At 37.9% G+C, this 24,791-nt stretch overlaps 1 protein-coding gene across 3 annotated transcripts in view; it reads left to right on the top strand.

Annotated features, from left to right (window-relative positions):
- Positions 1-24,791, top strand: part of CUL3 (cullin 3) — a 102,528-nt gene that overhangs the window by 60,881 nt on the left and 16,856 nt on the right. For all 3 annotated transcript variants that reach the window (XM_056120821.1, XM_056120828.1, XM_056120836.1), the window contains 7 exons: positions 11,135-11,295; positions 12,875-12,989; positions 14,107-14,335; positions 18,852-18,997; positions 20,138-20,314; positions 22,561-22,731; positions 23,253-23,360. In XM_056120821.1, coding sequence (XP_055976796.1) covers positions 11,135-11,295; positions 12,875-12,989; positions 14,107-14,335; positions 18,852-18,997; positions 20,138-20,314; positions 22,561-22,731; positions 23,253-23,360 — 1,107 coding nt within the window. The remainder of the gene's footprint in view (positions 1-11,134; positions 11,296-12,874; positions 12,990-14,106; positions 14,336-18,851; positions 18,998-20,137; positions 20,315-22,560; positions 22,732-23,252; positions 23,361-24,791) is intronic.

Raw genomic sequence — 24,791 nt, 5'->3', positions numbered from 1 at the left:
TACTAGCCATTCCTACAGTTGTGAAGTTTGTACCTCATTGCCGTTCTAATTTGCATTTCCCTGATGATTCATAAGGTTGAGCATTTTTTTCTGTTTCTGTGTATTTAGAGAAAATACTATTTAGATTCTCTTTCTTTTTTTAGATTTGTTTGCGTTTGAATTACACTGAGTTCTTTATGTGATTATACTTTGCCCTCTTGACAGATGTTAATTGCAAATATTTTCTCCCATTCAGTAAATTGCCTTTACATTTTGTTAATTTCCTTTGTGGTGAAGAAACTTTGGTGGCATTTGTTATGCATATTTATTAAGATTTTGCTTGTTTTTGTTTTTAGGCCACCCCCAGCAGTAATGAGGGGCTATTCCCAGCAAGGCACCTGGGCCACCCCTGAAAGTGGTTGGGGTCCCCTGTGGGTGGGCATTGAGGGTGGCCTCTCACCTGCAGGGCTCCTGCCTCCAGCACTTTGAGCCATTGTCTCCTTGACCCTGGCTTGGCTTTTCTCCTTTCTGTGTTATTCAGATGTGCTAAAATCCTCACCTTTGACTTTGTATTTGTCTGATTCTGCTTATGTTTTCGATTTTGTTACACAGTGAATCTAAATTTAGGGTTGTTTACATGTTGAATCAATTTACTCCTTATCCTTTGTCTCTAGTAAAACTTCTTGCCTGAGTGTGTTTTGTCTACATCACCAGTTGTGTCAATTTTCTATAGGATATTGTTTGCAGGATAGATACCATCCTGTATTCCCTCTCTGTCCTTAATGTGTGTCACTTTATACTTTTAAAACATATTTTTAAAACCCTGCCTATTTTTATTTCTATCTGTCACATCTGTTCTTTATTGGCTTTTCCATCTTTTATGCCTTTTACATGAAATATACTTTATCTCACCTCCTATTATTATATAGCTTTATTATTTTTAGTAGTTTGGTGATTATAGTTCCTTAGAGTTTACTTTGTGTTATTTAAAAAACTGCTTTCTGCTTTCTGAATAGTATAAGGCGCTTTGAATATTTTGATTTGCTGAGGTTTCAGTATTTGAGCTGCTGCTGCAGTTACTTTGTTTTGCAGGTGAGACAAGCCCAGTAATTTGACAGCGTTATTTATCATGTTTTTTTAAAAGGATATTTGAGATTTTTCTGATTAGTAGGCAACTTTGGGCAGGCCACCATGATCTGTGTGACTGGCTTTCAGGCTTTGTTAAGATTGGTCTTTTTTAAAGTAGGGTTAATCGCCCCGCCAGTTTGGGGGAATCTGAGAACATGGCCAGTAGCGCCCGACTACTGCTTTGGGCCTGCTCATTCAGCGGTCAAGCCTAGCAGTGGACCCCAGGGGGACTGGTCAGGAGAGAGCAGAAAGGGGTGGTGTGTGGTGCTTGGGATCAAACCCAGGGTCTCACAGGTGCGCTGTCACTTGAGTCAGGTCCCTTACAAGTCTGTTGTTTTGTTTTTGTTTTTATCTCCAGAGCATGTCTTCTTCACTCAGACCCTGAGAAAAAAGGGAGGGAAGGGGGTGGGCAAAAAACACCCAGCTCCTCTGGCGTCTTCGCTCAAAGCCCAAGTATTTGCCAATTTACTGTCCATGCTAGTGTGTCAGGAGTTTCAGTATTTACCTGTTCAGCTCTTGAAATCAGTGTTACTCTTGATTTTGCTTTGGTGTCTCACTAATGCTTAGGTGGTAAGTCAGTAGACTTAATGAAAATGGCTCTTTTGCATTTTTCTTCTCTGTAAACCTTGGCCTCAAGTTCTAACTGCTTGCCTGGGGCAGGCGATTAAGTTGGGAGGGGGTGGAGGGGAGTATTTGGACCACACTCAGCATTGTTCTCGCTTGCTCCAGGGTTTGTGCTCAGGAAACACTCAGTAGGTCTTGGGGGGCCTTACAAGGTGGAGGGGATCAAACTGTACTTGCTTGCATGCAAGGCAAGCACCTAGACCTTTGTACTTTCTCTCTGGCCCCCGTATTTGTTTCTTAAATTGTGTGTTGCACACAAAATGTACTAGAACTTTGATTTTGCAAGACTAAAACTCTACATTCATTATAGTAGCACTCATTGGTCTATCCCCCGATAAGCACCATTATATTTTCTCACTCTTTGGGTTTGACTTCAGTAGATAATTGTACATAAGTGGATTCATAGAGTTATTTTCCATTTGTTACCCAAGGCTCATTCATGTTGGAGCATGTGCCAGAGTTTCCCTTTTTAAGACTCACTGATAATTCTATTGTACGTTATGTGCATGTTACTTATCCTATTGGTCTGTCAGTGAACACAGGTTGTTTGTGCCTTGAGTAATGCTACTGTGCATATTTATGTACAGATAATGTTGGACCTTGCTTTTTTTATACATCATATATAATTATTTTGTTTTTAATATTTTAAGCAACTGCCATGCTGTTATGTATAGCTGCCTCACCATTTTTTATCCTAGTTGGATTTCCAATTTCTTCACATCCTTGCCAGCACTTGTTATTTCCTGAGGTTTTTTTTTTTTTAAATAGTTGTTCTCTCGATAGTTATGAGGTGCGATAGCTTTATTTTCATTGAACTTTTATAGTTTTTGTTTCCAAAGGGCCTGGTTTAATCATGGTTTGTTTTCCTATCATCATTAGATTATTAAGTTTTACAGTAGTGAACAGTACTTTGAGAAAGTATAACCAAGTTATTGATTTTATCAAATATCCTAGGATACAATTCTTAAAATAAATGGGTATTTTTAAACAGAATTTTTACAGCTACATTATTTTATAAATACCCCTAGCCCTGTGAAAAATGTCAGCCCCATTTCACAGTGGTGAAAGTTATGGCTTTGGTGCTAAACTTTCGAGCCAAGCTTTTTGATACCTGTTTTGTGCTTTCATTTACCAATAGTTCAGTAAAATACAAAGTGATAATCAGTCTGTATGGTTTACTATTTTGTATATTAACAGTGTACTATGGGCATTTCACAGCAGATAACTAATTTTTTCCTCTATAACAGCAGTAGAAGCCTACTTTTCTGGTTTGTTTTTTTCTTTGTGTGTGGTGTGTGTGTGTGTTAGTATTTTTTTAATCCCTTTACTTACTGTATTAAGCCTCCTTAATTTGTATTTATTTCACTGTTTGAAAGTGAATCCTGTTGAAAACATAAGTTTATTCCTTGTTGATAGAGGCTTCCCTCATGAGGAGGCTTGGGGGGAGCAGGTTCAGACAGAAACATGTCCTGACAGTCTGTGGCCACTTGTTACAGTTCTGTGCTCTTTCTTTAAAATGAATTGGACTTTTTAGGGGTTGTTTCTAGTTCACAGGTAGGATGAATATTTAATATTTATAAGTATTTTTGCTCGAGCGGGCCCAGTAACATCTCCATTGGAGACTTTGTTGTTACTGTGTCTGGCATATCGAATACTCTCGGTAGCTTGCCGGGCTCTCCGAGAGGGGCGGAGGAATCGAACTCGGGTCGGCCATGTTGGCCGCTTGTAAGGCGAATGCCCTACTGCTGTGCTAGCCCTCTTAATGTTTTTTTTTTCTGTTCTCTTTTAAAATCTGGATAAAACCAAGTTTATAGATCCTCTTGCTATGAAGACAAGAAATTGAAGTCATTACTTAAGAATTTTAACTAACAGATTTAGCAGTTTGTTTCGGAAACCAGCTTTCAGAGTTATTCCAATTTTAATAGTCTTTTTTAAATAAATTACTATTGGTTTTTTCAGTGCGAGCTGGCAGGGGTATATAGATGAATAAATTCTAATCAGTAACTACTAGGTTCAAGTACGAAACTATTGTTATATAAAGCAAAAAAAAGTATAATAAGCGATACCTTGAAATTCATAGTTGAAACAAAGAACTGCTGTTTTAGTACTAAGTTTTCAGAGTTGAATGTAATTCAAAGGTTAGTTTTGAAATTTGCTTCTCAAATACCTATTTAATCTCTCACGGTAACATTGTTCAAATGAGGCAGAACATAAAATACTGAGAGAACTTATTCTATTTTGTGTCTTTTCTTAAAAGCACCATTAATCACTGTACCTATTACCCATTTATTCTACTTTGCTCTTCTATAATTAGTTAAAAATATTTATAGAACCATTTTCTTGCAGGCAGTAGTTTTTTAAAAAACTTAATCAAATTTGAAGGGTTTTTTGTTTTTCTGATTTGTTTTTAATACCATTTTATGAGCTTTGATGCTGTTTAACTTTGCACAGGTTTAATTTTCAAAATATGCTTCAGTTTGCATAATGCATTCTGATACTTGTAAGAATATTGTTGTCTGCTTGAGTATTGCTCTCACGTACATTAGTGAAATATTTAGGCATGTTGATGGATTTGGTATCTTGGTGAACCCATCATCTACCAAAGGGAAAAGATTTGCATAGTAATCTCTGATCTTAGAGGACCAAGCATTTTGTAGGCTGACAATTCTGATCTGCTGGGACTGCACAGTGAGCCCTTGGTCATAAGTAGTATTACCCAAGAGTTTCACAAGAGATCGGCTGGTTTCCCCTTTCTTGTAGCTGAGGAAGATTTCATTTCTCTCACCTCAATTTGTTAGACTAACTGCTCGAATGTATGCTTTTAAACTGGTAAATGTAAATGTATCACCGCAATTTCTTAGTTGTTCTTAGGAGGAAAGTTGTTTTTTATAAACAGTTCTTTCAGGACTAAATGGAAATAAGGGTGCTTTGTTGACTTGTCAGCCTAACTGCAGATGAAGTCATGCAAAAACAGTGTCTTCCAAACTCGGTGAAAACAGACAGTAGTTCCATCATCGGCTACTCGCTCTCACCTCTGAGTCCATCTCGCCTTTAAATGTCCTTGCTTGCTTTCTATTTGCTTAGACTAGAGTGGCAATTTTAAGAGAGAACCATAAATAGAAATTTAAAATGTACTTTATCTCTGTAATGATGAAACTCACATCCCCTTGCTAAATCTGAAGTTTGACTCATACATGGTTTTCAAGCATATTTTACAGAGCATCTTATATTTTAAAGCCTGTGTTTTGGCTTAAAAATGCAAACAGATGTGGGGGTGTGGTTCAGTTCTGTGATGCTGGACTCAGTTTCTAAAAAAAATATACACAAAACAGAAGGATTCACTGACTTTCTGTTGAGCTCTCTTCAGTTGATAAGTTGCAAATGTTGAGCTCATTGAAAATTCATTTGGGAGTATTATTTTTGAGTTATCCTTTAGTTGCTTTACCTCTCTTTGAAGATGATTATTTTCTCACTTTGAGATTTATGTTTCTTTGTCTAGAAATTAACTGGTGTTGGGATTTAAAATTTTTTTAAAAATACAAATAAGTTATTGCTGGGGCTGGAGCCATAGCACAGCAGGTAGGGCATTTGCCTTGCACGCGGCCGACCCAGGTTCCATTCCCAGCATCCCATCTGGTCCCCTGAGCATCACCATGGGTAATTCCTGAGTGCAGAACCAGGAGTAGCCCCTGTGCATCGCCGGGTGTGATCCAAAAAGTCCCCTCCCCCCCAAAAATACAAATAAGTTATTGCAATAGTTTTTAAAAATTGTTACTAAATTGTTACTAATGCTGCGTTAATACTATATTATGTGAAATCAGCTACTTATTTCATTTAAAAGTTCTCTCAGCATCTAATATGAAAATGTGATTGTGTACCACAAGCTGAATTGTTTTGTTAGTGCTGATAAGCAAAAACAAAAATATTTTAGTATATATGTGTAGATCGTAAGTTTATTGTGTGTGCAGAAACACTTGTATATATGTCTTGAAAACCTTTGTTTTGTTGATAAAATTAATTATAAATACTAGACATTCAATACAGGTGACATATATACAATGTTTAATTAAGATAGCCATACTCAAGTTTCTGGGCTCTCTTTCCACTCATCAGTTCTCTAATATTTGTAATCAGATTTCAGAGTTAACTTTTTTCTTAATATTAAATATTACAGTCATCTGTATCTCCCAGTTTCCAGTTGAGGTAGTTTGAGCTACTGTTTTATACAGTGTGTTTCCTTGTCTCCTTTCATCTTTTGTGGACTTTGTTGTTCTGTATTCTGCTTGGACTACAATGATGTTTTCTCTCATATCTTGTTTCCTTCATTAAAACATGCTTCTTCCTTACCTTTGATAACTGATAGAATTCATTTACTGCACCTTTCACTTTTTCTGCCCTTTATTTTTTTGTCAGAGGACATGAGGCAGTACACGTCATAGGTCATAAAGTTGTTGCATATTCTTTTTGCAAAAGGAGTGGAGAGATGTTCGGGGCTACATCCGACAGTGCTCATAGCTTACTCCTGGCTTTGGCCTTGGGGATCACTGCTGGCAGCGCTCGGGAGATCATACGTGATGCCAGGGATTGAACTGAAATTGGTTACATCTGAAGGCAAGCACCTTAACAAGCCCTGTACTCCATAGTCCTGAACGTTAAATATTCTTTATTTTGGTAGTAATAGCATCGGTCTGCATAGAATTGAGAAGGGGAACTAAGAGCTAGAGGAGATTGGTAAGAAGTAGAAATGGAAAGAGTAAGAGGAAAATACATCTTGGTTGAATGTTACGGTCATAGGAAATCATATTAGAGTTGAGGTTATCTTTACCAGCCCTTTGTGCTTGATAGAGTGGTAAGTGACTTCCTCAAGCTCTCATTGCCATTTAATGGTAGAACTGAAATTACATGAAGAATTTCTGATTTAATATCCAGTTTTTTCCACAACAGTTTTCCTATTCAAGAACTTAGTGTGGCTGATGTATCTACTTTCAGTAGATAAGACAGTTTTCATATGACCCAGTGCTTACATTGCTACCAATATGTTTAAGGTAAATGCAGGTCTGCGTTCACAAAAGGTTTGTGCCCAAATGGGACCATAGAACAATTGAATGGGCCGAGTATGGGCTTTACATGTAGGAGACCTGAGTTTGATCCTCGGTACTGCATACTCCACTGAACACTGACTGAGCTGGGAGTAACCAAGTAGTAGCCCACAGGCACCACCAGGTATGGCCAGAATGCCCCAGGAAAGGAGGATTGTGGCCACAGTCACAACAGAAAATAGGTTTGAATACTCACGGGCTGGTCAATGGCTAAACTAAATATGGCAGATCCATGTAAAGGAATACTGTTCAGACTGAACCATTGAAACTGGAGAGAGAATACTAATGGCAGGTAGGGTACTTGCCTTGTTTGTGCCCGACTCAGATTCAACCCCCACATCCTATATGGTCCCCAAACTGGTGAAGTAATTTCTGAGTGCAGAGCCAGAGTAACCCCTGAGCATTGCTGGGATGGTCCAAAACACAAACAAAACCAAAACAACAACAATGAGCCACATAGCAGTTTAATGCAAAGTGAAAAATTGGGCACAAAAGAGTACATTATATAGTCCCAATTATAGGAAATATTCAGAAAAGGAAATTGATAGAAAGCAGGGGTTGCTCGGTATGGAGATTGATCGCAAATGAACAGGAGTGAATTTGGGGGCGGGTTATGAAAACATTCCAGAATGGGTAGTGGCAGTAGTTATAAAGCTAATATTATCGAGCTCTACTTTTAAAGACAGTGAATTTTATGATAATACAAATCAAGCTGGAATAAGACTCAAAAGTGGTGGGGTGAGGAGGCGCTTTAAAAATGATTCCATCCTTAATTAAACGCTTATTGAGAAGTTACTGGCAAATATGTCATGTGTCCTCTGTTTTGAGATTTTTATAGGTTGTGCCATTCCACCAAAAGCAATTAAAATGTAATTTAATTCTTTAATGTATCTCTTAAAGTTTTATTTTCATGAAAGATCTAAAGTGGATATATTAAGTTTAGTTTGCTCAAATGCATCCTCTTCTGCTCCATCCTTCTTTCTGTCTCCCCTACAAGATTTGTGTAATGTCTCGTGGGTTTTTATGACAGTTGAAATTTAAAGGACTTGCCAGAATTGCCAGCACTTCTTACTCTAGCACTTCCACACTTCAACAGCTTTGCAGTGTGTCTTCTGCTTTGCTCTTGATACTTCATCTGTGTACTTTCTATCAGTTATGTTTTCAAACCTGTTTTATGCCAGTTATGCCTGTTACTGTTATATAATTTGATGCTGTATAAATGAATAAAATGGTGTAAAGTGTCTGAGTTTATTCTATGGTAAATTGAACCATGAATGTTTTGAAACAAACGTTTCAGAAATATTTTGATAAGGCATATTGCTCTTGGTTTGGATTAGGTGTGGATAATTTAACAGATTGGAGTGGAAATCGTAAAATCTCAGAAGGGATTTTACATAAAAAATATTCCTTGTTTATGCTTCATCTTCATTAGACTAATGAAAGTTAAAAACTGTTAATGCATCAGAGTAGATATGTGTATCTGTGTTTGTATCTATATTGAACTCATTTCTTATATTTAAAAGAAAGTCTTAATAGCTGAATGTATTTTAAATTAAAACATTAAGGATTGTAGATGTGTGTGTGTGTGTGTGTGTGTGTGTGTGTGTGTGTGTGTTTAGTCCCTCATCAACTCTTTAATTAACTGACCATATACCGATATAGATGTCATTGGATTAGAATGGTGGCACTTTACTGTACCATGAAAATTCATAAAACTACGAAAATCTAACTTATAAATAATGCAGTGGAATGATTTTTTTCAAATAAAAGGGATTTATTTTGAAACAGGATTTTTAAATTTTTCAAGTAATTTTAAAATTTCTAGCTTTATGACAGTTACTATTCAATAACTGGAGTGATAGCACAGCGGGTAGGGCATTTGCCTTGCATGTAGCAGACCTGGGTTTGATTCCTCCGCCCCTCTCAGAGAGCCCCGCAAGCTACCGAGAGTATCCCACCTGCACGGCAGAGCTTGGCAAGCTCCCCATGGCGTGTTCGATATGCCAAAAACAGTAACACCAAGTTTCACAACGTTACTGGTGCCTGCTCGAGCAAATCGATGAACAGCAGGAGGACAGTGGACAGTGCTGTGACAGCTGTTATTGAATACATCTTGTTTTGTGCTGAAAGGTGAATGAAAATTAGAATGACAGGTTTGGCCTAATGGTCACAAGAATAAAGGTAGCATTATTACAAAGAAATAGGGTCTGGAGAACATTAGTGTAGGAGGGACAGTGCTGGATGAGCCACAACCCTGGGTGGAATCCTGGGCATCAGATCCCGTGCAGACCACTGGGTATAACTCAATCCCCTACCCTTTGCCTCCCGAAAAATCGTAAGTTGAAAATTTTAAAAAGTCATTAAAAGGAGGGCTGATGTGGTCAGGGGAAAACTGGGAATTTGAAATCTTGAAAGTGGGAATTTGGGTGAGTTGATAGCCCAAGAGACTGAAGCACCAGTGACCCTCATAGTGATCCTAGAACCCCAAGCTAGGAATGGCCCCTAGTAACCATCAGGTGTGACCAAAAATGAAAATAATTGTGTGAAGTCCAAGAACTTAATGGAGAAGTTACCAGTGAAAAAATTGAGCTCGCTAAAGTTGATGTCAGGATTTGAAAAATAAGAACTTAGCCAAGGTTATACTGCAGTGTCAGAACGTTAAACCATCACAGATGTTAATAGATGAGCAGCTTTCCTTGTAGCTGTTACTTATGTACCTCTGTATAAAATGAGTGATGGAAGTTTGGAGGAATGATGTCATAGGAAGAAGTTCTACTTTTATATAAAATTAATTGAATGGCTGATCAATACCATGTGGTTATTAAACTTCTGTTCTTGTTCATCTGATAGTTTTGTTCAGTGTTGCTTGTAATGAATGGTGGTATTTAACTGTTTTGATTTAGATGCCTTCAGGAATCCAATGAAAGCTGTGAGTGCCTCTTTATACACAAACATGCAGTATCGTAATTTTAGGGTTGATTTTTGGGTCACACCTGGCAGTGCTCAAGGCTTAATCCTAGCTCTGCACTCGGGGATTGAACCTGGGTTGGTCGCATGTAAGGCACTAACTCGGTACTATCTTTCTGGCCCAGTCATTCAACATTTTAAGAAATTTATAGCTTACCAAAGCCAGCAGATTAAGAACTAAAAGGAGGAGACTGGTGAGGTAGTCCAGCTGGTGATGTGCTTGCTGTGTAGCGGTGAGCCTGGGTTCAATTCCCAGCACCCTGTATGCTCCCTGAGCACAAGTAGATGTGGCCCTCAAAAGAAAATATCCTGAAAGGAATGATACTTTGTGAGTTAAAAAGTTACATTTCAGTATATTTTGGTATAACTGGGAGTTTTCAAATTATGTAGAAATAGTGTTTATTGCCAGTAATTCTGGGGTTCTGTGCCTGTGATTATGTTGGGAGAATGAGATGCCTGTGATTATGTTGGGAAAAAGAAATGACTGCCAGTCATTAATCTGTTAGAGTGATACAGACTGGAGGTGTTTTAAATCTATGATGCTTAGTGGTGTGAGCCCCAGAGATAAACGCTAAGGTGCTTGCCTACAGGAAGCCAGCGCTGGTTCAGTCCTTCGCCCTGCGTATCCCCCCATGCCCCCATCGTCAGATAGCTCTGAGCACTGCTCAGTGTACCCTACCCTCCTTTCCCTCCCAAATTTGGCAGCTCAGTTTAAGCCTTTAGAACCTTTTAATACGTACCTGTAAGTAGTCAGCCTAAGTCAACGTAATGATGTTTTTCATTAAGCTTTTATTTCATGGAACTTCAAATACAGTATTAAATAAGGTAAAACAGATTTTTTTGGCCATGGTACAACTTTGGGAGACAAAGACTGGGGAGAAGAGGACATTCAGATGTAGTGTTAGGGAATCCGGAGGACCCTCATTTTAGGCCTTTGAGGGCCCCCAGACCCCATGCTACTCTACTCAGGCCCTGTGGTACTGGGCTCTAACCTGGTTGGGTCGTGTGCAGGGCCTGTGCCTTGACCCTGGACTAGCACTCTGGACCCTCGTTCTCTTCCTTTTCTCTCTGGTTGTCAGTGTCTTTGATTCTTCCTGGTGTGATTTCTTTCTCCTCTTTTCCTTAGGGTAAACAGTTTCTCTTCCCACTATTTGTTTTAATAACATTTGTTCAGGCTTTTAACTTAAGAGATTAAGTAATTTTCATCTTATTGAAGATCATTTGAAGTGGAAACTTGATTTCGGAATTCTATTCTATGCATTATTGTAGCATACAGTGACTGTTTTTAGTTTGCAAGAACTTGTACTCATGTTTATGTGATTTTGTTTTAACTGCAGGACCGTGTATATGTACAACAAAATAATGTGGAGAATGTCTACAATTTGGGATTAATTATTTTTCGAGATCAAGTTGTACGATATGGGTGTATTAGGGATCATCTACGACAAACACTATTGGATATGATTGCAAGAGAGCGGAAAGGAGAAGTTGTAGACAGGTATGATCATCTTTTCATTCTGGGTTTGGTCTTCAGTGAATACACATTGAGAGCTAAATTGTTTCCTAATTTTATTAGAATTTAAATTTGATTTTGAATACAGTGTGGAAATCTTCAAACGTTTTAAATTAACGAAATTGATTATTTTTTTTACTTAAGAGCACATGTATTTTTGGAAGAGACCATCTTGTTTTTTTAAAATGTACTTTAAAAATCGAACAGAGCAGCCATTCCAATCTTCCCTTTTGATTTTTGTCATGTTGAAAACGTATGCTAGCATTTTTCTCCTTTGCTGCATTTTAAGGACTTTTTGTCTAGCTCTGATCCTTTATCTGTTAAAAGGAAACAGCACCCTCCTGTTAAATCTCTTTCTTTTGTCCCCCCCCCCCCCCCCATGGTAAAATGAGTTTAGTGCCATTTTGTTACACTTTAGCCAGAAAAACTTGAAACTTAAGCAAGATTGCTTGTCTGTATTCAGAGCAGCTGTTAGATGGGAATTTGTAAATTTTTTTTCTCTCCACTATGATTCTTGATCATGAACACCCAAAATCATTTGGTACCAAATATTGAGATCGTCTCTTTGATTGTTCACATGTTCAGAAAAAAAATTTTCTCTCCTATTTTGTTTTTCTCAGTAAACACCCCTTTTACCTCTTTTTTAGAATAAACACATGGACATCTTGGATATATTTACTTAAAAATTTTAAGTTATACTAGGTGAGAACAACTTGTAAATTGCCTTAACAATCAAGATCTGCTTTCCAATTTAATCTGAAACCTTAATCTTATTAACAAAATGCTTCTGGTAGATTGGGCATCTTGATAAAATAGTGCTCTGAAATTTGATAGCTACTATTGTACCTTCTTTTTTTTACACTTAGGATTATAGTTTATTATAATAAAAAGATACAAATAATATTAGTCAAAGTAAGAGATGCTATGGGTGAGGTTTGGGGGTGGTACCATCTGAGTGATCCCAATGTAAGAGTCCGGGACTCTATTATGTGCCAATTCATTAGTATAAACCATCAAGAGATTACAATGGCTATCAAAACCACTCCTGTCACTTGGGAAAATCAAAGGATTTAAAGATTGCTTCCCAAAAACTGAGGAAAAGAGCTAGATAAACGATTTAAAAAACTTTTGTTGCTGAAGTAACATTACTCTAAAAGTATTGTATAAGTTTAAGTTATACATCATTAAATTTGATATATATATGTATATATTGAGCACCATCGAAAGTTTACTTCCATCGCTATTTAATTTACTCCTCAATTATTTTTAAGCTGGATGATAGTATTTCATTGTCTATATGTAAGCCACATGTACATGTACTTTATCAATACAGCATTAATGTCTAGTTGCTTTTATATTTTAGTTATTGAAAATAATGCCACAGTGAACATATATGTGTATAACCTTCTTAAATTTGTGTTCATGGTCTGGAAAAACACTCAGAAGTGGAATTGCTCGAAGATACGCATTTCCATTTGCACATGATCCAGCTATTTTCCTGTTGCAGTTTTACACAAATCTTTAATGTAATTTGATTATCAAGTGGTTTAACTTTTTTTGACAGAGGCGCAATAAGAAATGCTTGCCAGATGTTAATGATTTTAGGTCTTGAAGGACGATCCGTATATGAGGAAGATTTTGAGGCTCCTTTTTTGGAAATGTCTGCAGAATTTTTTCAGGTAATTCACGAAAATAAATGCTTTCTTAAGGTGTTCAACTGTTCATTGCTAGTAGAAACTTCTCTGTTCAGGCTTTAAAATACAATAAAATCAAGGAATATACATGATTCCATAATCCTAAAGAATGGTGATCAGGAAAAGTAAAGGTCAGTTTTTTTCATTTCATTTCATCATCCTGTTATTCATCGATTTCCTCGAGCAGGCCCCAGTAACGTCTCTTTCATCCTAGCCCTGAGATTATAAAAGGTCAGTAGTACAGTTAATAGATAAATGAGTACCAAAATCCAATTAAATTGCTAAAAGTGAAGTGAAAAGTCATATTTGACAAAGATTCGGAGTGTCACTGGGAATCAAACCCAGGACTTTACATATTCAGGGCAAGTGCTCTATACCTCTGAGTCCATTGTGGCCCCACAGCAGTATTAAGTTTTAGTGACAATTGCTAACAGTAACTCAAATAAGTTCCACGATCAGTACAATATAGTAGTAGCCAGAGATCTTTGAAAAAGCTTTTATTAATATGCGCTTTGTAGCAGGAACTTCACTGTATTGCCACAAAGCTTAGTTGAATATGAACCTAAAGTATTCTGTAACTTCAATAGTAAGCTTTTTAAATATAAATGCAGGGCTTAGGGCGTTTTGCCTTGCATGCAGCCAGCCCTGGTTTGATCCAGGTCTTTGGAGCTAAGATCTATTTCTCAGACTTCAGTGTATATGTATGTACTATTTGAGACTGGGAATGAAGCTTAGAGGGAAACTTTGGTAACTAGCAATTTGCCAGTAAGTCTGTGATCATTTCTAAGTATAATTTTATATGAAACTTAGATGAAGAAAGATCTAAACATATTCCCATTCCTGATGTCAGATGCTTCATTCTGCTTTTTGAGCCTTGGCTTGAAAATGCTTGCTTTTTTCTGCTTTTCAGAGTACATTAGCAAAGTTTGAAAAACACTGTTTAAGGATAACTTAACCATTTAGTCTGTGTAAGTAATACTTTGTAAAATTTGTAAGACATACTAGAAAATGTTAGAGTGTGCATGTTACTGAGCTTGGTTTATGACAAAAGCAAAAGCACCTTTTGCTTCTGCATTTTTTAAAAAATGCTTCTTAATTGCAGATGGAAAGCCAGAAATTTTTAGCAGAAAACAGTGCTTCCGTATATATAAAGAAAGTAGAAGCTAGAATTAATGAAGAAATAGAACGGGTGATGCACTGCCTTGACAAATCAACTGAAGAGCCCATTGTAAAGGTGGTTGAGAGGGAACTCATTTCTAAGCACATGAAAACTATTGTAGAAATGGAAAATTCTGGGCTAGTACATATGTTGAAAAATGGAAAGACAGAAGGTAAGTATTAGAACTTGAAAAATAATTAAATCAGCTTTTCAGTAATTTACTTTCTCCCTTAATTGCAATACAATATAAGTATTGTGGTGTGTTTCAATAATTTGTTGCTATTTCTTTGTAGTACTTTGTAAAGTTGGTTGGTTTTAATATTAAAACTTTGGACTTCTTAATGAAATTTTTTTGATAGTCTGGTGCATGTAGAGAGGCCTTTTACTCTTTCACCTTAAGCCTCCTTCATGTTTTTCTCAGCCCAGAAGATTAATATCAGTGTGAAGTGAATGAACTCTATTATCCCTTAGTTTTTATACAGCAGAGAATTAGAACTGCTTCCATTCCCAAATGCTTTCCTCTAATTCTTCTAAAATTTAAAGGTTTAGAGGAGGGGCAGAGCAATAGTACAGAGAGCACTTCCTTGTCCACAACTGATCAGGATACATGTCCTGGTATTCCATGTGGTCCCCTGAGCCTCCCAAGAATGATCCCTGAGCAAGCCCTTAGGAGCACCAAGTTTGGTCCCAAATACCCCAAACTAAAAGTTGTTTTTTTTTTTTTTTAAATCTAAAAGTTTGGTCTAGGGATTGGTTTAGTGGTAGAGCATTTGCCTTACATGTATGAGTCCCCTAAACTGCAATAAGCTAAAATCTGAAGTTACAATCTTTAAAAAGTTTTTGCATGTTTTCCTGAGGGAGTTAGTCTACTAAGGATTCCAGAAAAGCAGAAGTATGTCTTCTGTGTTGACGTAATTTAGCTAAGTTAGTTCTTTGGTTTGAAGAACTCTAAAATTATAGATAGAAAATGGGGTGGTTACATACAGGATTTATTTTATTCGCTTTTATCCTTGGGGGACAGGGACTCCCAGTTATTCTCAGCCACTCAGACTTGCAGTTCAGTATGAGGCGTAAGGATACTGTGCTCATGCATGGACCCTCCGGGATGTTCAGGTGACCATGTGGTGCTGGGGATTGATCCAAGGGCAGCAACATGCAAGGTTTTGTGCCGTAACCACTGACTCTCTCCGGCCTAGTGTTAAAAAGTGACTAAGAAATGGAAACAGAAGGCTGAAAGGAAGAGAGATTGTTCATGCTTCCTTTGGTTAAATCCTTTGTGTTTTAAAATGGTTACATAAATATGGCTGTAAAATGCAGTAGGTTCTTGAAAAGATGTGAATCATTTTTTTAATTGAACTGAAGAGAGTTGCTTTCTAAACCTTTATGATACATATACCTGATAAAACAGAAAGACCAGGACGGAGAGAGCCCATCAGGCTGAGAACTCTTCATGAGGGATCGCCTGGTTCGGTCCCAAGCCCACCAAGTTACCTATGAGCATTGGAACCTGTGGATACCGCCAGTGTGACCCTCCCAAAATTCCAGGATGTCAAGTTAGGGGGTGGCGCTTTTATTTTTATTTTTAATTTTTTTATTTTTTACTTTTTTGGTAAAAATCTAGGCAGCAAATGCTTTGTCTTATGGACCATGTAGTAAGCATCTAATCTTCTGTCATAGAGAGGAAGTAGCCACTGATAATAACACAAATGAATACACTTTACTGTGTTCCTGTAAAACCTTGACTTAATTTCAGTCATTTACAAATGCGAAAACCAGTCTTAGTTTCTGGGCTGTACAAATATAGGCATCAAGCTATCTTTGACCATGTTCTTTAATTTGACAAGTGCTAAGCTACATAGTTCCTGCGGGGCTAGAACTGTATGAATGGCAGTTTCCTGCTTAAGCAAAATGAGAATTGATCAAACTCTAAAACAAACTTGATCAAACTCCTCATAAACTATTGATCAACTTTCTTAACCTACTGGGGAGATTGGGGATAGGAAATATTTGGGAAAATTTGGCGGTATGCCTGAATTATTTGTTCTCAGTAATCTCAATGGAAAGTTATTAAAAATGCCTTACAAATGTCGAGTGCTTAATAAGTACATATTTGAAGACAATCAGAATCGTTACCATAGTCTACTGAAAGTCTTCAATAAGTAATTGACACTGATTCTAAATTTTAAAATCCTGGGTTTAGTTTTCCTAAATGTGAACTGTATTGACTGTGCTAGTCCCTGGTTAAGCAGTATAGTGAAACATGTCAGTGCCATCCCTTCACCATTATGAGGCTAAGTATTTCATAAGTCATCAAGTCAAGCAGTTTTCCCACTGTGAGTGAAGGAGGAATTGGATTGATTGTTAGATGCAGATGGCACTAGGCAATTAAGTTATTGGCATATCATTTTTATTATGTGTATACAGAGGTAATTAATATTTTGAATTTTATTTTTACCATACCATACATTTATATACGATTAAATACAGCGAAATCATACTAATTTACATCTAATTAGATATATAACATAACTAAGCAAAATGAAAAAGGCAGGTTGGGAACTATTTTATTAGAGATGTTCAGAATGTCGAATTTACTACAGTAAAGTTCATAATTGCTGTTGCATTTGTAATGTCTTTCTTTTTTGCTATTCGGCTCACACCCAACAATGCTCAGGGGTTACTCCTGGCTCTGCACTCCAGAATTACTCCTGGTAGTGCTTGGGAGCTCATATGGGATGCCAGAGATTAGAACTCAGGTCGGCTGTTTGCAAGGCAAAGGCCCTACCCGTTGTACTAGCGCCCCTGCTCCTGTAATGTCTTTATTGAACATAGGAGATTTGGTTGTAATTCATGCCAAAGTGAGAAACTAAAATTTTCTTTTTCCCTGTATAAATTATTTTGTGTATATATTATTTAAAAAACTTGTTTTTTTAAAATGTGCTTTCAAGGTCACTGGAATAAATTCTCCTTTCTTAAGACTTGCTCCTAATCATTTTAAAATTCATACAAATTTAATTTTAGGTTTTAAATCAAGCTTACAAAAACAGGGTAGGAAGCTTATAGCCTATCTTCCAAATCGGCTTACCAAACCTGGCGGGGGGGGGGGGGGGGGGAGACATAAAAAAATACTTGTACATTTTCTCTGACAGTTGTGTAAATTTGAATCTTCTTTTATGTTTTATTATGTGCTCAATTCATGTTGTATTATCTATGGTTTCTTTCTTGCTATAGTTGCAAAGTTCAGGAGTTGCATCAGAGATCATTTGACCCACAAGTCTAAAATATTTGCTATCTGTTTCCTTCCAAGCAAGAGTTTTCCAACCACCTAGCTAGAAAGTTCTATTCTAACTGTTTTTCAAAACCTCAGTTTTCTGTTCTTAATTATACATTTTTTTTGTATATTTAAGCTTGACAAAAATAGGTTATTTTAGAGAAACACTAAATATGGAATTGCTCTCTTTTAAGCCCACATTTTAATCTGTGAGAAATCACATCACATGGGGCATCCAGAGTGTTTTTCTTCTAACAAAAAAATAATACAGTGATATAAACCAAAATTTCAATATGGAAAATAATTTTGAATCACTTGGAAAATACTAGGAATTGCTTGAAGAAAATGTTAATATGAAATTCATCTGTACGTTTATGTAGACTTTGCAGTGATACGTGAAGTCGAAAATCCGAGGTCCTAGAGCAGTGTTACAACAGGCAGGACATGTGCCCTGCAAGGGTCAGCTAGGGATGTCCGCCACCCTGTATGACCCCTGAAGCCCCTCTGCGAGTGAACAACAAACAAAAACCAAAAAAATCCATGGAGTATACATTTTTGTCATCCGAGCCTTTTTAAAAAAAGAAAATAGGGGGCACTAGCAGACATGGCTCCAGAATGGTGTTCCATGCCCAGGTATCTGTCCTGGAGATTTTGGCGCGGGACTGAAGGTGTTTGGTTCTCAGACCCATCAGTGCTCAGGGAGACTGTACAGTGTCAGGGATCAAACATTAAGCCTTGCACACACCAGCCCGACCATCTACACCTTTTAGATAATGCTTAAAAATACCTGCAGTTTTACTGGTTTTAAAAGTTTTTTCCTTGCTATGTTGACTACAGAAAGTTGCACCGTAAGTTTTCCTTTTGATAGATATTTGTAGTAGCACTAGGTTTTAGATTAGAAATTTATAGAATAAATTATGTAGGAACCCCAAGCTTCAGGTTGTTGTTCCTGTTCTTTTTATATATTAAGCTACTTGGGCCCCTTTTCTTCCATGTAAATTAAATTTGCTTAGATAAATTTATTGGTACTTTCAAAGCATCTCATCTGGAAGCACTTTTCAAAAAAAAAAGTTTTTCATTTATTTTTAATTCATTGTATTTTTGTGTATGTGTGTGTTTAGCAAATAATAATGGAGAATCAAGCTTCTCTGAGTATCACAAATCAGCATGGACACAGGTTCCATTTTTTTCTTGACTTTTATTTTAATTTTTTTGTTTTTGGGTCACACTGGCGATGCACAGGGGTCACTCCTGGTTCATGCACTCAGGAATTACTCCTGGCGGTGCTCGGGGGACCATATGGCATGCTGGGATTCGAACCCGGGTCAGCTGTGTGCAAGGCAAACGCCCTACCCGCTGTGCTATCACTCCAGCCCCTTCTTAACTTTTAATGTCCATTTGTATGTTCTTATTGCAGATCTTGCTTGCATGTACAAATTATTTAGTCGTGTGCCAAATGGTTTGAAAACAATGTGTGAGTGTATGAGTTCCTACTTAAGGGAGCAAGGTAAAGCCCTTGTTTCAGAGGAGGGAGAAGGAAAGAATCCTGTTGACTATATCCAGGTAAGAAAATACTCTAAAGATTCTCTTTAAGATGTTTATGATAAATTTTGACAAGTACTGGAAATGTTACCCCTACAGGGCATATATTTTTATTTCTTGTCCTAATGTAATTGTGCATTTTAGCATTCCATATGCACATTTGTATGGTAACCATTTTTTAAGAATGAAAGTTAAACTATTTGGGGGGTGGGAGGTGGGTCACCCGTACTCAGGACTTACTCTTGACTCTGCTCCAGAGTCAGTGCAAGGAGTTGACTGTAAGAAGGGATTGAGCCAGGATTTGCTGCATGTAAGGCAAGCACACTAATTCCTGTACTACCTCTCTGGCCCAATTGTCAGGGAAAATAGCTAGTTACAAATGTGGTGATTTGCCACAATAAAGACACTTGGATTAGCAACTTGACCTCTGTCCAACAGGATCAGTAGCAAAGAATGAGACAGATAACTTTGGCTGGTGCAAGTTGTAAGCTAACCTGGACAGCCTGAACCAGCGGATAAGCTGGCTGCTTGCTTGTTGACACAATTTCTGCTCCCCGGCCCAGCCTTCCTGAGCCATACTTGCATGCACATTAAGAACAGTTGGGAGGTACATTTAGAACAAAAGCTGGGAAATTTACATAGATGGCCATGTGATGAAGCATTTGCAACAAGCGCCTTTATATATAGTCTTAAGGTCGTAGTAATTTCTGGTACTATTCTTGCTTTGGTGCACATTTTGGCCCTCATGTCTAAAGTAAACTAAACCTGTTTTGCTGTTAGGGGGAAGATTTCCCACAGTTTTAGTTCCAAACAATAATTATATTCAAGCTTTTCATGCTTTAATATTGAAAATCAACTTCTTTCGTATATTGTTAGAGCCAGTATATGGGTGTCATTCAGTTAAGGTAGAAAAGTGGAGAGAAGCAGCGAGGTGACTCTTAGGTTTATCTTTTATAGAATAATATGTAAGTGGAAGCTAAAATATTTTTCATCACAGCAAATTTTCAGGCTTACATGTATATTTAGGCTTGTGATAGGTAATTTGTAAGTTCAATATAGAGTACATCTTTATTAGTAGTAAATATAAGAAAAACATGCTCATAAATTTATAATTTATAGAAAAACAGTGCATACTAAATTTTTTGTGTTTTTATTTGAAAGGGTTTATTGGATTTGAAGAGCAGGTTTGATCGCTTTCTCCAGGAATCGTTCAATAATGATCGGCTATTTAAACAGACGATTGCGGGCGATTTTGAGTATTTTCTCAACCTCAACTCCCGGTCCCCTGAATACCTCTCATTATTTATTGATGATAAGCTGAAAAAGGGGGTTAAAGGGGTAAGTATGAACGCATTTGAAGATACATTAAATTTTATTAGTAGTATAAAACTTGCATAAAATTTGGATTTTTTTATGCCTGTAAAATGAAGCGTGACCTTTTGGCCGTACTTAAATATGTGCAGGGATCTTTGAAAAGGATTTAAGTGATTGTAATGGTCAAAAGTACTTCCAGGGCCGCAGTGATAGTGTTAGTGTGAAAGTGGATATTCTTGCGCTGCTATATTCTTGAGAATTGAATGAAAGATTGCACACAAAACTTGGAAGATTAAAACTTAGGATTTATTGTACAGTTCAAGTACATGAGTTTGAGTCCTTCCCCAAATATCGAGGTCCCTCCTTTAACCATGAATGACACCACTCGACCTGCTTGGTGTGTGATGGCCCAGTCCCATCTTGGATCACTCTATGGCATGGACACTTTCCTACTCTGAAATCCTGGCCCTGGCCCTTTCCCAGACTCTGTCCGAGTGGTTCCCTGACATCTCGCCTTAACTTCCCTTAGTCTCCAGACTCCTGCACATGAGCGAGAGCCTTGGGCTCTGTGCCTGTCACCTGGGCCGCTTGGCTGTACCCCAGCAGTTCCTGGCTTCCTGTTCCTGCTATCCTAGTCTGTGGGCATAACCATGGTGCGCACAGTTGAGACTCCTATGCATGGTATCTGCCCCTGCTTAGGTGTCCAAGCCCTGCCTGAATCTGAGCGTTCCTGGGTGTCTGAGCCCAGCCTGAATTCTGCCCCAACCTGATCAGCCTTCTACCTGGTTGTGTGCAGAGTGGGGCCTCCTTTTATCTGCTGACAGGTAAAATGATCTATTTTGATTGGCTACCTGTTCCATGGATGAGATTTAAATTCCACTACATTCACCTGGCTTTCTTTCACTCTCTCATTCCCTTACACTGCCCCTGTATCAGTCAATAGTGTAGCACATAAGGCACTTACCTTGGATCGAGCCCATCTGGGTTCTATCCCCAGCACCCCATATGGCCTTCCAAATCTGCCACGAGTGATCCCTGCACGAGTAAGCCCTTGGCCCACCCAAAAACAAACAAAATATTTCAACGTTTCGCTTACATAACTGACAGCAAAACAAATTCATTGGTAGACAGTGAAGATTTGATGCTTCATAAGGTAATATGGGTAGCACAAAATACTGCTCCAGCACAGCAGTAGGGCGTTTGCCTTGCACGCAGCCAACATGGCCGACCCGAGTTCGATTCCTCCGCCCCTCTCGGAGAGCCCGGCAAGCTCCCGAGAGTATCTCGCTTGCACGGCAGAGCCTGGCAAGCTCCCCGTGACGTATTCGATATGCCAGACACAGTAACAACAAAATCTCCAATGGAGACGTTACTGGGCCCGCTCGAGCAAATCGATGATCAACGGGAGGGCCTTTACCTTTACCTTTATCTAATCCAGTACGGGGGGGTTATATATCAAATAGTATGTGAATATCAAGAATCTGAAGTCATAATCTTGACAAGCTGTCAAAAGATGGATGAAATCTTGTGCCAAAGTTGTTATTCTACACCCCCCCCCAAAGTATTTGAGGTCTTGGAAGCTCACTATAGCTTAGAAAATAAAATTAAGCTTATTGCTAGCACACATAACCTAGTGGTGTTTACTTCATTTCAGAACTTGTGAGGGAATGGGGGAAAGCAACAGGTTTCTCTGGCAGCTCACTTAAAGTGTGTGAGGAGCACCACAGACACACCGAAGAGACATTTGTCTACTCTTAGTGCATTTTAACACACGCTTAATCTAGCCTGTCACAGCATCATTTCACCCATAGAAAGCAAGGGATCGTTTTGCTCGTAAGAATTACAACAGTGTTACCTTATATGAAGCTTATATGAAGGTGTCTCTGCCTTTTGGCTATGTTTATTTCTGTCTGATTTTTGTACAAGGACATTACAAAGTATGTGTGATAAAATTTTTATTTCACTTGTTCTCATCCATTTTTTAATGCAGCCATTTCTAATAATTGATCCTTCCCTCTGTTCAGTGGTGGTCCTCTGGAGAATGGGACTTTACTCCAACCCCTGTTGATACTCTGTTAGATGAAGATGTAGTATTGTACTTGTTACTGTATGAAGTAGGATGCATTTCGCCCACCAGATACCCCTTCTGGTTGATGTATCTTAGCCAAACCTGTTTTCAACTAGTGTTATTCTTGAACTGTGCATGAACTTTGGTGCTACTCCAAAAACTCATAAAACATTGTTAAATAGTCTTCTAATTAATTTTTCAGCTAACAGAACAAGAAGTAGAAACAATATTGGATAAAGCAATGGTCCTTTTTAGGTTTATGCAAGAAAAAGATGTATTTGAACGCTATTATAAACAACACTTGGCACGGAGGCTTCTCACAAACAAAAGTGTTTCAGATGACTCTGAAAAAAATATGATATCTAAATTAAAGGTAAGCTGTATGTAAGAAAGAAAAAAGAGTGCTAGTATTAATCTTATGATTATCTTAATAGTTAGATTTTCTTTTAAATGGTCTATATACATTTATTCAAGATCTGGAACTTTGAGTTTTTCTGGAAATTCTTTCAGTTTGGAAGTGCACATTTGAAAGGGGCATAAAATCTGTGCTGATGATGTCATCAAATCTTACTAAGGGGAGTATTGCCCTATAGTATTGTTACACTCAGTGTGACCTGTGGACTGCCTGTATCCCCTGAAGCGCAGAACTTGCCCTTTCCCTAAAGGGTTTTTGGAATCTCCTGAGTCTGAGATTCTTTACTTTAAAATAGAATTATTGGCCTATTATTTTGGGGGCCACTCACAGCATGGTATTGGGGGGGTCCTCTAGGCTGTTGAGCTCTCGCTGTCCAACAGCTTAAACACTCAGATTCAGAAAGATTGCAGTAAAGTGAAATCAGTTTGTGCATTCTCTCAGGAAAATCTGTCATTTATAAATGTTTCCTTTTTCCACAGACTGAATGTGGATGTCAGTTCACATCAAAACTGGAAGGAATGTTTAGGGATATGAGCATCTCAAACACAACTATGGATGAATTCAGACAACATCTACAGGCCACTGGGGTGAGAACCTGCATTAATTTCTACTTACGTATGTCATTTAAAGTACCTTACAATATCATTTTCCTCCATATATCAGATGAGTAGCTGGTGGCATTTCTTTCCATGATATTGGTGGCAGCAAGAATGTATACCTAGAAAGTGTACTAGGTCAAGGCAAACTAAATGAGTTGACATGCACTACTCCTGCACTGTGCTGTCTTAAAAATAGTTATCTGATTTTCCTAATCCGTGGTATTCGTACTCTATAATCTGTCAGATCAGCATAAATGGCCATGGCATCCTTTAGCAGATAGGGATGAGGTGAACGTAACACCATTGGTACTCGCGTATGTGAGTCAGTGGAAATTTTGGAAGAGAAGTTTGACTTTAATTTTATTTTTAGAACACCGGTTTTTCTTTAGGAAATTTTCTCTCTATGGCCAGAGTGATAGTCCAATGGCGAGGGCTTTTGCCTCACATAGTCAGCCTTGGATTGATACCTGACATCCCATATGTTCCCCCCGAGTGTTGCCGGGAATGATCCCTGAGTGCAGAGCCAATAGTAAGCCCTAAGTACTACTGGTTGTGGCAAAAAATAAATAATTTTTTAAAAAAAGAAATTTTCCCTCTTTAAGTGACTACCACTTTCAGACATTTCACAGCAAGTAACAAAATCCTTTGATATTTAAATATAAAATTATTTCTTCTGATACCTTAATCTCATTCCTAATAAGATAGGGGAAAACACCTAATTCTGTACAAATGGCAGGGGGTAGGGAGGTTCAGAAATGGGAGATTTCTAGTCTGTCTCTAATGTAAATAGTTACATGATTCTCCACTCTTAAGTCTTTAAAGTGGAGAATGGTCTATCTAGTGGAAAATGGCTGAGTTCAGGAACGACAAAATGTGATAAATAGAAATTTGGTTGGGTAGAAACTGAATAATTGGTTTACAATACTATTAATGTTAGAGCTTCGTGCTTGCCACATTCCACCACCACACCCTCTACCAGTGTCCATGTGCCTTGACCAATGTTCCAGTGCTGTCCTCTTTCCTTACCTTTGGTAAGTTTCCTCTAAAAACCAGTTCTGTTCTTAGTTTCTGTGACTTTTAGGCATTTTGTCATATCCCTGCTTTGTCATTTTATATTCCACTTATCTCAGAGAGATTGTTCTTTGTTCCTCTCTTGGCTAATTTCAGTCAGCATATGATACTCATCAAACCCATGTAGCAGCAAATTGAATGATTTCATTTTTCTTAAAGCCGAGTAATATTCCATATGTGCCATAATTCCTTTATCCAGGCTTTGTTCTTAGACTCATGGGTTCTTTCCAGAGTTTGCCTGTGGTGAAGTGTTGCAGTAGACATAGTTCATTTAAACTTTGTGTGTAGTTGTTCAGAAGTGAAATTGCTGTGTCATATGAACGCTTAATTTCTAGTTTTCGGAGAAGT

The sequence above is a fragment of the Sorex fumeus genome, unplaced genomic scaffold (genome assembly GCF_029834395.1).
Source record: "Sorex fumeus unplaced genomic scaffold, SorFum_2.1 ptg000005l, whole genome shotgun sequence".
NCBI classification, from domain to species: domain Eukaryota; kingdom Metazoa; phylum Chordata; class Mammalia; order Eulipotyphla; family Soricidae; genus Sorex; species Sorex fumeus.
Note: the sequence above shows the minus strand (reverse complement) of the source record. Positions and strands in the feature narration are given on the sequence as shown.